Here is a 13,492-nt window from a genome sequence, read left to right as displayed (position 1 = left end):
TTGAACGTCCTCCGAGGTATTTGCGTGCTCACACACAGGCAAGAGCTATTAATTTCCAAATTGTAAGCGCCCCGAATACGGAAGCAGAGATATGTCTCCGTTCAGACAGTCACTCTCACCATAGCAACAGCGCTCACAACAGCAACCGAAGGAAACGCGCTTCTACAATAATATTGCACAGGTGAAGGCAGGGCAAAGGGAGAGCCGCCCTACCTCTCGTTAACCAGCCAGGAGCGTCACACAGTACGGAAGGCCGTGGGCGCGCATGCAAAGGTTATCTTCCAATCGTAGGTTCGAGGGTAGAAATGATCATCAACCCCCTTCCGTACAAACAACGACGAGTCAGGGAAAATATGTGCATTAAACGTAAGTGTGAAGATCGGTAAGAGTGACAAAATACAATATATAGTATACATAAACATCATGCCCAAGGGTTACTTTCAACATCTTCATCCCGGAGGTATGAGAGAGAGGGAGGGTGTACTTCGACACGAGGAGGCGTGACCGACCGAGTCAGTTCGAACGGTGTTACCACGTTAGTGGCATGGGGGTTAACGCTCGGATCCACTGTATTCCCTTGCTCCCGAGTTTGTTGCAGACTGGGCAACTCTTTCTGGCTGTTTATAGTCTGAACCTCGGCGCCTTCCACTCGTAACTCGTCTCCTTTGGATGGGCTTGGATCACTTCCTTCCTGCTCTGCCTGGATCTGATGGTCCTCCACCCCGCTCGGTTCCTGGATGACATACGTGCGCCGATATACCTTTCGCTCTCCCCTCTGCCGAACAGCAGGTTCTCCTTTGCGCCTTTGGCGCGTCTTTGCTTCCTCGGCGGCCTCTTTATCCTCTACGACGAGATCAATGGCATCGGGACGGGGCGAGCTACTACTAGGTGTCCGGGTCTCTGGCTGGGTGTGCTTGACGGTGGGGCGACGGTTCGCTGGGGATGCTGGGGATGGCAAGGCCGTGGAAGGGTTGATGGAGGAGGGATGGGGGACAGCCGATGCTTGGTCTGATCTGGGAAGTTTTCGGGTAGTTGACGCATTCTTTTTCCTCGACTTCGTGTATATCATCGTTATATCACCTTCAGCAGGATCAGCGCCGGGCACGGGCTCATGGGGCGTAAGATCGATTATGGATTCTCCAACCTTTGGTACTATTGGACTGCTCCGGGCTCGACGTGAGTTATCTGTAGGTACGGGTGTCGCGTCAGCCCAAGCACCGTAGACGCCGGGACGCTGGTCTAAGTCTATGTTCTTCCCCTTGTGCTGTTTCAAGGCCGAGCGCGCAGCCTGTGAATCTGGATCACTGTGCACGCGCAGATCTGACCCAAAAGTAGCCCCGTATCGACCAACCCCCGGAATGTTCGTCCTTAGAAGGGATTGTGAAGCATCTCTGGCAAGCGAAAAAGCTGCGCGTTGGTCCTTCAAAATCCGCTCCTCCTCATCCCACATACGTCGTCTAGCTTCCTCCCCACTAACATCAATGCAAGGGTAATTGTAGTCGCCAAAAATAAATCCCCGGCTTTCCTCAAACAGTTTTTCGATCTCTGGATCTGGGCCCTCGAACTCGAGCTGGTGCGCCCAATCATCAATGACGGCACCATCGGCGGCTTCATTATAATCAGTGTCAGGGGGTGTTCGTGCTTCATGAAATTGCTCATGATCCTGATCATTCAGGAGTAGAGCATAGCCACGATGGTCACGGTTGAGATCCCCTATCGCCGTTTGGACAGGGCCAGCACGTGGACCAGCATTTTCGTGGGGCATCGGAATCCAATATTTCTTTTGTCCACCTTTGGAGTAGCGGAGCCCAGCCCTGATGCGCCGATCACGTCCGATCCCTTGGTGCATGCCTCCCTCGACTGGCTCAAAAGCCCGGTACGAAACACCTCCGCGAAGTGTGGCACGGCTGTCTTCTAAGACATCGAGAAACCCAAATGCGTCGCGGAATGCAAAGTAGAAGGGCATGCGTGCTGCATACTTAAGGTGCTCGTCGATGTAATCGGTATGGGAGAAAGCAAACCAATGGGCGAATGCGAAGAACGGCATTTCGAGGCAAATCAAGGTGTCGGTGATTGCAAGTGAAATGTGCTCTTCATCAGTATATGGCCCAACTATCGGTAATGTCGACGATAAGTCTACATATTAAGTCCCTCATGGGGATACATACTTTTTTGGATTGCACCAACCGCAACCAAGGTAGAAATCCCTAGGGCTTGCCAAAACGAGAAGAAGAGAATTCCTTTAACGCAAAAGAATTTAGGCATTGAACTTGCAGAATCATATGAGAGCCTTGCAGCAGTAGATGGCGGATCCTATACCTACCGAAATGGTTTGATATCGGCGTTCACGCAGAGCCAGAACATTGCAAGACAGTACAGGCTAAGGGAAAAGTAGGAGGTTAGCGGGGAATACTCATATGCGACACGAGTTCAAGCTTACCTGAGACAAATAGAAATGTTGTAAATGAAACTGACGTACAGGTACCCGGAAGACCAGCTGAGCTTTCCTTCTTTGTATGCTCCAGTGGCTTTCAGAATGAGGGTAGCAATAGCAAGTATTGGCTTTACTTGAACGTACTCTGTTGTTGATATGGGAATCCCAGTCTAAACGCAGATAAGAACGGGGGAACGCACGTAAAATGCCACGCTTTAAGAACAGAAAGGTGAAGGGGTCTGAGGCATCAAGCTCTTGAACAAAGAGGCTAACGGGTAAAACGTGGTGCTTGGGCGGTCTTCCGTGAAGTAGAATCAACAAACTCCTCTCTCCGCCAAGGTAGTTGATCATTAATTGGAAGAAGGCGTAAATGACGAATGCCTGGGGATGATCAAGTCATTATACACTCTGTGGAAGGGTAAAGCGACTCCATACCTCGTAGACGTCTCGGATAGCGTCTATTGCGAATGCGGCGTCCAGGGAAAATAATGATATGAGGGATGATATAGCGTATCTGGAAGGAGCTCAGCTGAATAGGATAACAAGCAATGGTACAACATTACGCACAGGGGCACCATGACCATGATGCGAACCGTCATTCTAAAACGGAAATTACTCCCTGAAGGAAAAGGCTTTCCAGCTCTTCTTACCGCTGCAATATTGGTTTTCGATAATTCTAGAATCACACAAAACATCACATTGGACCGCCGGACTTTCGAACAGTAATCTAGTTAGGGCACACCTTGAGCTGCAGTATAATACTGATAACAGAGATGACTGTGGCGGCGAAAGTGGCGACGCCAGCAGAAATTAGAATTGAAGGATTGAGCGCATTTCCGGCTCCTGGTCCATTATCGTCCGCAGGAGCAACTAACAGAGCATGACGAACAACCCCTATGTCCCCCAGAAACTCCATTTGAGGCTCATTAACAGGGAAACGACTCTGCTCTCTCCGTGCCAATGCTTGAAGGATATCGTTTGAGAGCTTGGAGGTGTCACGAGACCGTCCGCAGGTGTTGCACCGCCTCGAACATCATATCCACGCCCGGGCTGTTTCTCTTCCCTCCGCATCACCTCATCTCATCACGATCCATGTCTGGCTGGCTTGGAAAGAGTGAGCGCTCGTATCCCTACACTTCTGCTGCCCCGATCCTCATGACAATTGCCCGTCGTCTTCACTGACACCGCCATTGTGCTACCAATCTGGCACAGAAGCGAAGGACGTGCTCACGCCGTCGCGTTCCCACACACCCGTTCCTTCTCGTTCGACTACACCTCAGCCACCAGCACAATATCTAAGCCCGCGAACATCGAGCTCTGGAGAAAGAACTGGATTGCTTACAATTCGTGTGCTTGAAGGTGACACTTGCTGGCCCCCCCCCGGAGTGCTGAAGAATTAGACGCGATCTGAGTGTTAATTTAGGCAGAGGCATTACTCTCCCTCCAGATGTATCAATCCCTCCCTCGGTTGAAGAGGCCGTCAAAAATCAGCCAGCGCATCAACGAAAGCCCTCAAATGCTCGTGAGAGCATTCAACGCCGCAGGATGTGGTGGATCCCCTATTGTGTTCTTGAGTACGACAAAAACGAAATCATGATTGACGCCCTGGGTGGACAGCTATCGTCCCCGAACTGGTACTCGCAGGCTGATTTGTGCGTGTTTGCCGTCACCATCAACCCCGTTAATCCGGCTCATTCTTCGGTGTTTCCATACCGACAGTGACGTATCCCGTACTTCGGACATCACGATCTCAGCCTATCTCCGGACTCAGCCCGTGATTTCCGGACTCAGCCAACCAGATATGGGGAACGACATACTTCTCTCTCGTCTCGACCTCAGCCCCGCATTGGAAGCAAATGCCGTTCGCCCCTTCACATAATCGTTCTTCTACCACTACATTAACGAGACCTATCAGGTGTCTGATCAGTGGTATCGTGCTACCTGGGGTACTGGAGAGTTCCGCCTGCACCTGTCGTTCAAACCAATACATGTCAGTGAGATGATCGGCGCTTGCTGCTAGGGCTGATCTTATCTTATCAACTTTAGAATGAAACGTTGACTATAGACTCCTTTGATTTATTGAGTCTCATTGGGAAAGGAAGTTTCGGAAAGGTGAAGCCTCCACTTTAGAGTTCCCTTGGGAGGTCGGTTCCGGATTTATGCTTTCATAGGTTATGCAAGTTCGAAAAAAGGACACGGGCCGTATATATGCACTGAAAACAATCAGAAAAGGTAGCTTTTCGTTTGTAGACTTGGATTCAAACAATTCCATTATTCACTTTTTTCGAATCTCGCAGCTCATATTGCATCTCGACCTGGGGAAATCACCCACATTCTAGCCGAAAGAACAGTGCTGGCGCTGGTCAACAATCCTTTTATCGTCCCTCTCAAGTTTTCATTCCAAACTCCGGACAAATTATACCTTGTCATGTCCTTTGGTAGGTGTGAAATAGCTGTTCTTGACACTCCCTCTCATCCTCATATCAGTGAATGGGGGGGAACTGTTCTATCACCTACAAAGGGAAGGTCGTTTCGATCAGTCCCGCAGTCGATTCTACGCTGCGGAGCTACTCTGTGCTCTCGAGCATTTGCACTCTTTCAATGTTGTTTATCGGTACATCCTCCATACCTTCCGAAGCTGGCGCTATAACCAATCATATTCAACAGGGATTTGAAACCGGAAAACATCCTTCTCGACTTCACAGGTCACATAGCGCTATGTGATTTCGGTTTATGCAAGCTCAATATGTCGGAGGACTCGAAAACGAACAGTATGTCTGCCTTTATGATGGTCCCCAAGGAGCTTACCATTGCTTTGCCAGCTTTCTGTGGTACCCCCGAATATATTGCACCTGAACTCCTCGAAAGCAAAGGGTATACAAAAACCGTCGACTGGTGGACTTTGGGCGTCTTAATTTTTGAAATGCTGGTATGTTCGATTCCTCACTGCTTCAGACCAGACCAGCCCGTTCTCATCGTCAATCCAACAAAGACCGGATTGCCCCCTTTCTACGATCAGGACGTGAACAAAATGTATCAGAGAATCCTACATGACACTCTCCGCTTTCCAGATGATATGTCTACAGAAGCGAGAAGTATCATTGCAGCGCTTCTGAAGCGTGACCCAACTCAGAGATTGGGTGTGAACGGATCAAACGAGATAAAGAAGCAGCCATTCTTCTCCAAAATAGATTGGCACAAGTGAGCATGTTATGGTGCTTCATTATGTGATCCTGCTGAATTTCGTTGGGTAGGTTGCTTGCCAAAAAGATTCAGCCACCTTTCAAACCTAGTGTCGTGAGTTGATATCATTTCATCTTTTCAGTCGTTTGTTCTTACTATGCTCCTTAGACCGGACTGATTGACGTGTCGTAAGATATCGTGTTGTAAATCAATTCGCTCGTTCACTAACAACAACACAGAAATTTCGATCCAGAATTCACATCGGAAGTAGCAGCGGACAGTCTCGTCACCGACTCAAACCTGTCCGAGACTGTGCAGGACCAGTTCCGTGGATTCACTTACAATCCAGCTAACGAACATCTTGCCGAGCAATTTGGCAGTGTTACGTCTTAATGGTTGGTGTGGTTGATTTCTGCGCTTTTGAAGCCGCGTTCTTTCGTTGCTTATTCCTTATGGTGTTACAGCACCAGTGTCACTTGGGTCTTCTTTAACATGTCTAAAAAGCGTGTTCGTACGAACCTCGGTTCCCATCGCCTTTTCCCCCCTTTTTGTTTCTCTTCCCCTTGTTTCTCCCTTTGTTTCCCCTTCTGTTTCTCCTGTTCCTCCTCCCTTCGTTTCTCTTCAATCGATCGGTAATGCAACATAGGATCATCTGCGGGCGGGAAGGAGGATAACTGTTCTCCCCGTCGAGCCAAAACTTGTTTGAGAGCCTCAATGGCTTCCGAGGACCCAAATGTCTCCTGAATGGGTCTTCCACCAGTAATCACTTGTGCAGAGCGAACACATTCCGATCGAAATCTTGCTATGACTTCAGGTCGTATACCCCCAGCTGCGTTCTGAAGAGAGGGCATCAGGAATCCAAATCTCTTGCGGCTGATAACTGAATGAAACCAGATACCTTGGCGGAAATGAATGGATCAGCGACAAGCAATAAGCTATTCTTCCATTGTGGAGGTTCCCCATCAGAAGGATTCACGTCCAAGTCTTCTGCGTCTTCTGCGTCTTCTGCATCCTCCTCGGTGCCTTTGTATCCTTCGCTAGCATCGCCTACCTCAGCCTGTGGATTCTTGGCGTTACCAGATCATCGCCAGTTCCAAACGGGAGACATACCTTTTCAGCCAGTACAGAATTTGACTTCGGTGACTGCGTTGGGTTTCCCTCCCCAAGCATTTCCATGCCACGGAAATTCTCCTCGGTGATTCCTACTTCATCCACTGACATGCTCTGCAGTGATGTAAGTAATTTAGCGAGCCGACTTCGGCCGAAACGGTACCTCTTCTGTTGTTGTTCTGGTGCCTCTTGCCTTTCGATTGCCTGATTGATAAGATCCGGAAGGCTCCTGGTTCTTTTTGAGGGTATCATCCGCCAAGTGAGAATACAAATGGTTGAATCGATAGGCGGCGACTGGTTGGCCTTCACTGAAGTGGGTCGGCTGAAAAGGTATGGCGCCGCTCGACACAGCAACAGGGTTTTGGCGCATTATTCGCCCGCCATGGCGGATGCTCATTCCTTGAGTGGCATACTGATGTCTAGTGCCCCAGTAACTAATATCCCGAGATTGAGTAAAAAAAAATCTAACATAAGGGGGCACAGAATTCCCTTACTCAAACCAACCCAGAAGCAATTCGCCAATGTCGAAATATCGGCGACTCCGCTTTGGTGGAAGGCGTCGCTCAAATCGATTATCACACCACACACGGCCTGCTTTTGCTCGTATCCAAAATCCTTCTCCATCCCCGGCGGGAGGGAGGTCAGCCTGCAAATTGGGCAAGACATTGATTGTCTAAGAGTGAACTTGCGTTGGCTGGGAGCTCGGTTGAGGCTGAATGTACACGACTTACTTGCAGCCATGAAATTATCATGAGAGTATAGCAATAGCTGCTCATACTCTTGGGTCCATGGGCACCTGATGGATCACTGAGGGCATGGGACTTCGCCCATTGCTTAATGAAAAAGATGAGCCGTCGAAGCATCGGATAGATTTGGCAGTAGGAGCCAATCAGTACTGTATTGTAGAGACCCAGTTGCTCATTAGCATTAATGTCGACCTGGATCCTATTGGTGGGATGGGTTGCTTTGACGATGGGAGTGGATGCCCCAGGTATTGCTCTAATACCGATGAATTCAGCTCGCCGAAGGGCAGCGGCTAGTTTACTGGATATAGGTCGGCTCATCAAGCAAGGTTCTAACGAAGCGAGACGGCATACCGCATGTTGTACACAGCTTGCGTTCTGGTGAGTCACCAAGAAAAGGCCCGTAGCACCTAACGTACTCACCTGGGAGGCGTTGTATATCAACATTTGGAGCAAAACCGTTTGCATGATCTACGTCCTTGATATATATCTCCCTTAGTACCGACCAAACTCTACGAAAGTACTCTTACGACTATGACGAGATCTAGATCTGTTGATGGGGAGTCTACGCCATATACCGTGCTACCGAACGGTTGCACCGTATATGACGCCCCGAATGTCTGCTGAATGATCTTTTCGATAATTTGAATGGTACGCATCCGCGATGCCGTCACCTCTTTGGAGGGTCTAGATCCCTGGTGAGGGGCAAAGGAAGCTATTTATCCGTACATGCGCCAATGGCAGGGAGACTTACAAGGTAGAAGGATTCAATGTGACGATCGATCATAGGATCTGGGGGTGGTTGGGGTTGGGGGAACAGGTGGTCAGGTCCGAACGCGAGCCACAGAGGTTTCGACCTGAGGAAATGGCTGAATGTTTTTGCCAGATTTCTATATTCAGTCCATTGGGATTTGGACAGGTTGGAAGTAAGATTCTATCAAGTCATGAGATGTAGCTCGTGGTCGCCAGACCTGGTACTTCACTTCATTTGGCATGAATGGATCCTGGACCACAACGAAATTCTGAGACCAAGAATCAGGGGCTACCCAATCGGATCCTTGAGAGATACAAAGACTCAGTTACAGATCACCACGAAACAATCAACCGCTACCATCGAGGAGAATTCGGGCATCGGGATTGGCCGCACTGTTCGCGCCTACTCTCTCGAGGAGCCCCCCATTACGCATTGAAAACATTTTTGATTTTGTGTCCAATCCGCCCAAAAACCTGCCAGGTCCCATTGGCTGGAGACAACATCACGCTCAAAAGCTGGCTTACTGCAAGTAATCAACAAATAAGGCGCCAGGGGGAAGGTGGGGAGAAGGATCCGGCGTCCGCCCCTTCGGATCTTTAAACGTGGTGTCAATAGGTTCGACGCGGATGCCCCCAGGAATTGCAGAAACGTGGTTTATGGTAATCCTTGGATCGCTAGGACTTAAGATGTTTGGATCCTGGAGATTCGGCAATAAATTTCCTGACTAAGCAAGGGGTCAATATGGGCCTTCTTCAATTTGCCTCATCTCATACCTGCATCCAGGAAATGAGCATGCCCGCGATGGCAAAAGGTGACATTTGGTCGATATCAAAACCATGTGAGCGATTCCACATAAGTATTAGAGTCATGACAGCCCTTATTTCTGGGCGAATAGATGCGTAGCACTGAAATATATCTACGCGTCTTTCGTTGAGTGGGTTGGGTAGGTAGATGCTTGGAGGCTGGGTCTTCGAGAACCCCTGCAAAGCTTCGAAAACCGAATCGTGATAATGATTCGGTAAAGTAGTATCCTGAGCAAGACTACACGGAAGTTAGCACCCATGCAGGTAACATTGCGGTCCCCGCGCTTACCTTGTGCCATACACGGCAGGGATTGCGTTATTATGTATCTCTTCACTAGCTAGGCCGTATGGTCTATCATAATCCTGGCTGAATTTCAGCCATTAGTAGAACGGGACAAGGCTCGCAAATCACCTCGAGGCAAAACGTCCAAGATTGATGTTGGATGTCCGTGGTGCAACGTCGATACCAGTGATCCACGATGTGAAGTCGGACGTCAGGAACCGCTTTGGGAAGCAACTCATCCATTATCGAAATAAACCGCGCCCTTATTGCCGCTGCATCCTCCCTCGTTCTCGCAGCCTACCGGGACGAGTCAGACGTGCTGATACGATCCCTCTTCAGCACTTGCCTCCAGAAAATAGGTAACATCATCCTCAAGTCTTGCATGATAGGCCTTTTCTTCAACTCGATCCGATTTTCTAGTCCGCTTCTTCTTCTTGGTGCGTTCGGGACGCCGCGGTTCCGGCAGTTCTGGAGCCTGCATCTGTTCGAGGAATGGAAAAGCGGAGGGGCAGGGAGAGAAATAGAACCTTCTGAGTCTGAGTCTGAAGTTGAGGTTTGCGGTGTTGGAATGAAGCCAGCGTGTTGCGTTGGCAAGATAAATGCGCATGCACACTCTGACTGCGTATCGCCACTGTGTGCAAGGCGGCCAAATGAGGAATCGGCAAACACCGGTATCTTTCAAGCTCGGCCAATGACAACACGAGACACACGCAATCATCATGCCGCTGTGACTTGTTTATTGCACTTGGCGTGCCTCGACAGTGTCTCTCAAAGGTCACAGTTGGAATGGGAAAACTCACCATCCGCTCTTTTCTCCGTGGGCAGTGGGCGTCGATCCCCACCCCGAATGCCGATATCAGCGACAAATCGATAGTCGTCACCGGCGCAAATGTTGGCCTTGGCTTCGAAGCGGCCGTTCATCTTGCAAAACTCAAACCCAAGCGACTCCTTCTCGCCACTCGCGATGAGGCCAAAGCTATGCGAGCCAAGCAAGGTATAAGATCTGTCCGTTGTCCTACACCATCGCTGACTTCCCTATAGATGTCGAACAGCGAAGCATGAACAAGAATGTCGAGGCCTGGCCACTAGAGCTGGGCTCTTTCGACTCTGTTCGCAGGTTTGCTGATAGGGTCGAGTCGGAGGACTTCCCGATAAATGCCCTTATTGCCAATGCAGGCGTAGCGACCCCGACCTACGCGAAGACGCAAGATGGATGGGAGATCACGTTCGTCCCAGGCATGCATGTAAAGCGGTACCCCCGCACTGACTCTTTGTCCATATGTCAGGCTGCAAGTGAATTATCTATCGACGGCTCTGCTTAGCATTTTGATGCTCCCCCACCTCATCAAAACGACGACGCCAACCAATGCTTCAAGGCTGGTCATCGTTTCGAGCGAAGCCCACTTCATGGCCAATAAGCTCACGGGTGCCAGCAGCTGGCCCAGCATCCTTGGGAAGTTGAATGACGAGGAATATTGTACAGCTTCGTGAGTGTCCGGTACCACACATGAATCCCCGACTGACCCCAATCCGCTCGCATAGCGTCATGAGAAACCGCTATAACCTCTCAAAGCGTAAGATTAATTTTTCAAATTCAAGGTCATGATGCTGACCCCACAAAAAAAATCAAGTGTTAGAACTCATGTTTGTTCGCGAGCTCGCTTCTCGATTAACGAATCCAACGCCTGTTGCTGTGTCGGCAATCAACCCGGGTTTTTGCCACTCCCGCCTCACGCGCTCCGTTGAGAGCAATCTGGTCACGAGCATTGGAGTGCGTCTGTTCAAGGCGCTGTTTGCGCGCACGACCGAGGTGGGGAGTCGCACCCTTGTGCATCCTGCCGTGGAACCAAGCGAAAGACTCAGGCACGGACGATACATTTCCTGCTGCGAGGTTGCTGAGGAGAGTGACTATTCTTTGAGCGAAGAGGGCCAGGAGATCTCGAGACGTTTGTGGGTATGTGCATCTTCGGCTCTGGTAATTTTCACGCAACAAGTTCGATGACGTGCGTCTTTTTTTTTTATTTGCTTGAAGACGGAGACTGTTGAAATACTGGGGAATGTCGATCCGAGAGTCAATCAGGTCATTTCAGAGCATTTGTTGGCTCGCTAAGCTTCTGGCGTGAGACGGGTAGTTGTTACTTGCACGAGCCCACATTCCATGGTATTGGCATATGCTAATGATAATACTCCGTTGAGGATTTGTTTTTCTGTCAAGAGCTAGCTCCTCGTCACAACTCATCAACAAACCTCCAGGGCTCGACCATGCGTTTGTTTTCCTTCAGAGTTTAACCGCCATCACTTGGCAATCTCCATGCCGCACTGCTGAGCTGGTACTACAACATGCGGTACATCATCTCTGCTACAGTCTTGAAGGCATCAGTATCATAAGACTTGTTCAGCTCACTGCAGTGGTCGACACATGAGAGCCACTCTCCTCCGTCTCGTACATCAGTCAATGTAAGCCGATCCAACCTCCTGCTTCCCCACCTGACTGGGTGCCTGAGCTTGACGATAAGCGATCGATATAGATGAGTGCTCGGGCTTGCCACCTCCACTCAATGACGTAACCCATCGCATGATGGAAACTATGGGCCCCGAGGTTATCCACGTATGGCGGCATTACGCTGCTTGTGAGCTCAGTTGAACCGCCAGCTCTCAGCCCTCAGCTTTCGCCACTTACCTTTTGATGCGGTTCTGAGTGGAAAATGGATGAACGCCTGATCGTTTTCTTCTTGCCTGGTTTTATTGACAGCATCTCATGGATGCACCCTACTGCCATCGACAGCGCATACATCCAATCCATTCAAGTGACGTCTGGAACCATTAATAACTCACGGCCGTCCGGTTGACCCAGGTGTTGGCACGCAGGCATCGTGATGTCTTGTTTGTCTTACTTGTCTTCTTGTGAACGTGGGGCGGGGGCGATATGGAAGACCTTGGGCTTAGCGTGTTAGTTGATGACTGGTTGAGTTCATTGGAGGCTCGAGATTCAACAAAAGCTCGCATACGAGCCTGCCTTTTCATTATTCATGTCTTACATCTGTTGCACGCGGTCGCCCTCATACCGCGTCCGCCGGACTGCTGAATAGCCGCGCTCATCAGCCATATCTGGCTTAGGGTAAATCGCGTACACTGCGTCCACCGCACGCAAATTCTCTGGTCATTGACGTATGTCAGTCATGTCCGGTCTAGCGTTCCGCTTGAACCATTTTGACGTCTAGACCCCTGTGTCCGCGCTGCATTGCAAGTCTTATTGGGAAAGGTGCTCATAACACCCCGGCAAGTACCCCGGTTATTTGCACTGTGGTGTCATCTACATATACTATAAGCTGGGGAGAGTTACGGCCTCGCCTTTCTCCCACTTTTTTTGGGCCTCCTCATTCGCTGGCTTTGGGACAGACTTTGAGGGCCTGACGTCGTTCTGACGTCCGCAGGGAAGCAAATCGTTTCCGTTGCAACGGCACACGCACTGCACACTCTTGAACCGTTCAATGTGCAAAGTTACATTGAAACGCTCAGGTTGGTCGCTCACTTTCTCATTGGCTTACCGCGCGCCCAGCGACATTCCGATTGCGTTCACTTGCCTCACATCCGTGGTGTAATGCTTCTCGCTGCGAGCGCTGCGTCCACCTCATTCGCTGGCCTTAGGGTGGACTTTGACGGCTTGACATCGTACTGATACCACGTCGGACGCAAATCTTGCAGGCTGCCTACACATCGGCCGCATCTACCTATTGGACGGCCACGCGTCAGTGCCATCCTCAACATCCACTTTGCCTATTACTCATCACGAAATCAATGTAACTAAGTGTTTGCGTCTAAAAAATACTACCTCTTGTACCGTGCTCGAATGCTGTCACTCACTTAATCTTCATTGCCGCTTGCTGGTGTCTATCTTTTTTTTGGTGGAACCTTCGGTAGCTTTCGCGGGCGGCCGGTTTCTATCTTACTCGGATGGTCAGGAGGTTCAATTGAATCATTCGCACTTTCACGGAGACTTGAGAGCCACAGGTTTACAGTGTTGAACGGGGTTGGGTTGCAACATGAAATAGAAAATAAATCAGGTTAGTTGATTGGCTCATTCCATGTCCAATGGGACACTCTCAACAACGACTTCTGCAACTGCACCTCTCACCGTTTGAGACCACTGTAAGTCCAAGTGGCAGGCCCCCGGGTTTCCAT

At 49.9% G+C, this 13,492-nt stretch overlaps 5 protein-coding genes across 5 annotated transcripts; 2 read left to right on the top strand and 3 right to left on the bottom strand.

Moving 5' to 3' along the window:
- Positions 1 to 421: 421 nt before the first annotated feature.
- EI90DRAFT_2920329 (organic solute transporter Ostalpha-domain-containing protein) lies at positions 422 to 3,350 on the bottom strand (the record flags this gene model as incomplete). The annotated part of the gene is made up of 10 exons (XM_039054736.1): positions 422 to 1,170; positions 1,234 to 2,112; positions 2,169 to 2,269; positions 2,324 to 2,380; positions 2,441 to 2,579; positions 2,635 to 2,815; positions 2,870 to 2,948; positions 3,002 to 3,034; positions 3,085 to 3,110; positions 3,177 to 3,350. The coding sequence occupies 10 exons, from the start codon at positions 3,348 to 3,350 to the stop codon at positions 422 to 424; spliced, it is 2,418 nt and encodes an 805-aa protein (XP_038916015.1).
- A 176-nt stretch (positions 3,351 to 3,526) lies between these two features.
- EI90DRAFT_3145598 (putative Serine/threonine-protein kinase gad8) lies at positions 3,527 to 6,010 on the top strand (the record flags this gene model as incomplete). The annotated part of the gene is made up of 15 exons (XM_039065314.1): positions 3,527 to 3,548; positions 3,647 to 3,793; positions 3,858 to 4,086; positions 4,154 to 4,295; positions 4,350 to 4,424; positions 4,481 to 4,546; positions 4,606 to 4,666; positions 4,732 to 4,872; positions 4,922 to 5,048; positions 5,102 to 5,205; positions 5,257 to 5,363; positions 5,427 to 5,635; positions 5,689 to 5,731; positions 5,786 to 5,805; positions 5,857 to 6,010. 15 exons carry the CDS (start codon positions 3,527 to 3,529, stop codon positions 6,008 to 6,010), a joined length of 1,647 nt encoding a protein of 548 aa, XP_038916014.1.
- EI90DRAFT_3057506 (uncharacterized protein) lies at positions 5,873 to 8,777 on the bottom strand. The gene is made up of 13 exons (XM_039060301.1): positions 8,749 to 8,777; positions 8,582 to 8,697; positions 8,454 to 8,527; positions 8,225 to 8,404; positions 8,001 to 8,165; positions 7,894 to 7,948; positions 7,825 to 7,840; positions 7,459 to 7,771; positions 7,222 to 7,400; positions 6,891 to 7,161; positions 6,728 to 6,841; positions 6,516 to 6,674; positions 5,873 to 6,453 (listed from the first exon to the last, which is right to left on the bottom strand). Exons 2-13 carry the CDS (start codon positions 8,664 to 8,666, stop codon positions 6,076 to 6,078), a joined length of 1,989 nt encoding a protein of 662 aa, XP_038916013.1. The 5' UTR covers positions 8,667 to 8,697; positions 8,749 to 8,777; the 3' UTR covers positions 5,873 to 6,075.
- Positions 8,703 to 10,347, bottom strand: EI90DRAFT_1007633 (uncharacterized protein). The gene is made up of 5 exons (XM_039051362.1): positions 9,657 to 10,347; positions 9,440 to 9,607; positions 9,317 to 9,390; positions 8,998 to 9,265; positions 8,703 to 8,948 (listed from the first exon to the last, which is right to left on the bottom strand). The coding sequence occupies exons 1-5, from the start codon at positions 10,029 to 10,031 to the stop codon at positions 8,745 to 8,747; spliced, it is 1,089 nt and encodes a 362-aa protein (XP_038916012.1). The 5' UTR covers positions 10,032 to 10,347; the 3' UTR covers positions 8,703 to 8,744.
- Positions 9,969 to 11,695, top strand: EI90DRAFT_2995943 (uncharacterized protein). The gene is made up of 6 exons (XM_039056203.1): positions 9,969 to 10,304; positions 10,352 to 10,535; positions 10,597 to 10,797; positions 10,853 to 10,884; positions 10,942 to 11,264; positions 11,343 to 11,695. Exons 1-6 carry the CDS (start codon positions 10,097 to 10,099, stop codon positions 11,418 to 11,420), a joined length of 1,026 nt encoding a protein of 341 aa, XP_038916011.1. The 5' UTR covers positions 9,969 to 10,096; the 3' UTR covers positions 11,421 to 11,695.
- The last annotated feature ends 1,797 nt before the right edge of the window (positions 11,696 to 13,492 follow it).

This window comes from Cantharellus anzutake (assembly GCF_015039405.1).
Source record: "Cantharellus anzutake strain C23 chromosome Unknown EI90scaffold_23, whole genome shotgun sequence".
NCBI lineage: Eukaryota > Fungi > Basidiomycota > Agaricomycetes > Cantharellales > Hydnaceae > Cantharellus > Cantharellus anzutake.
This window is presented reverse-complemented; position numbering and strand designations above follow the sequence as displayed.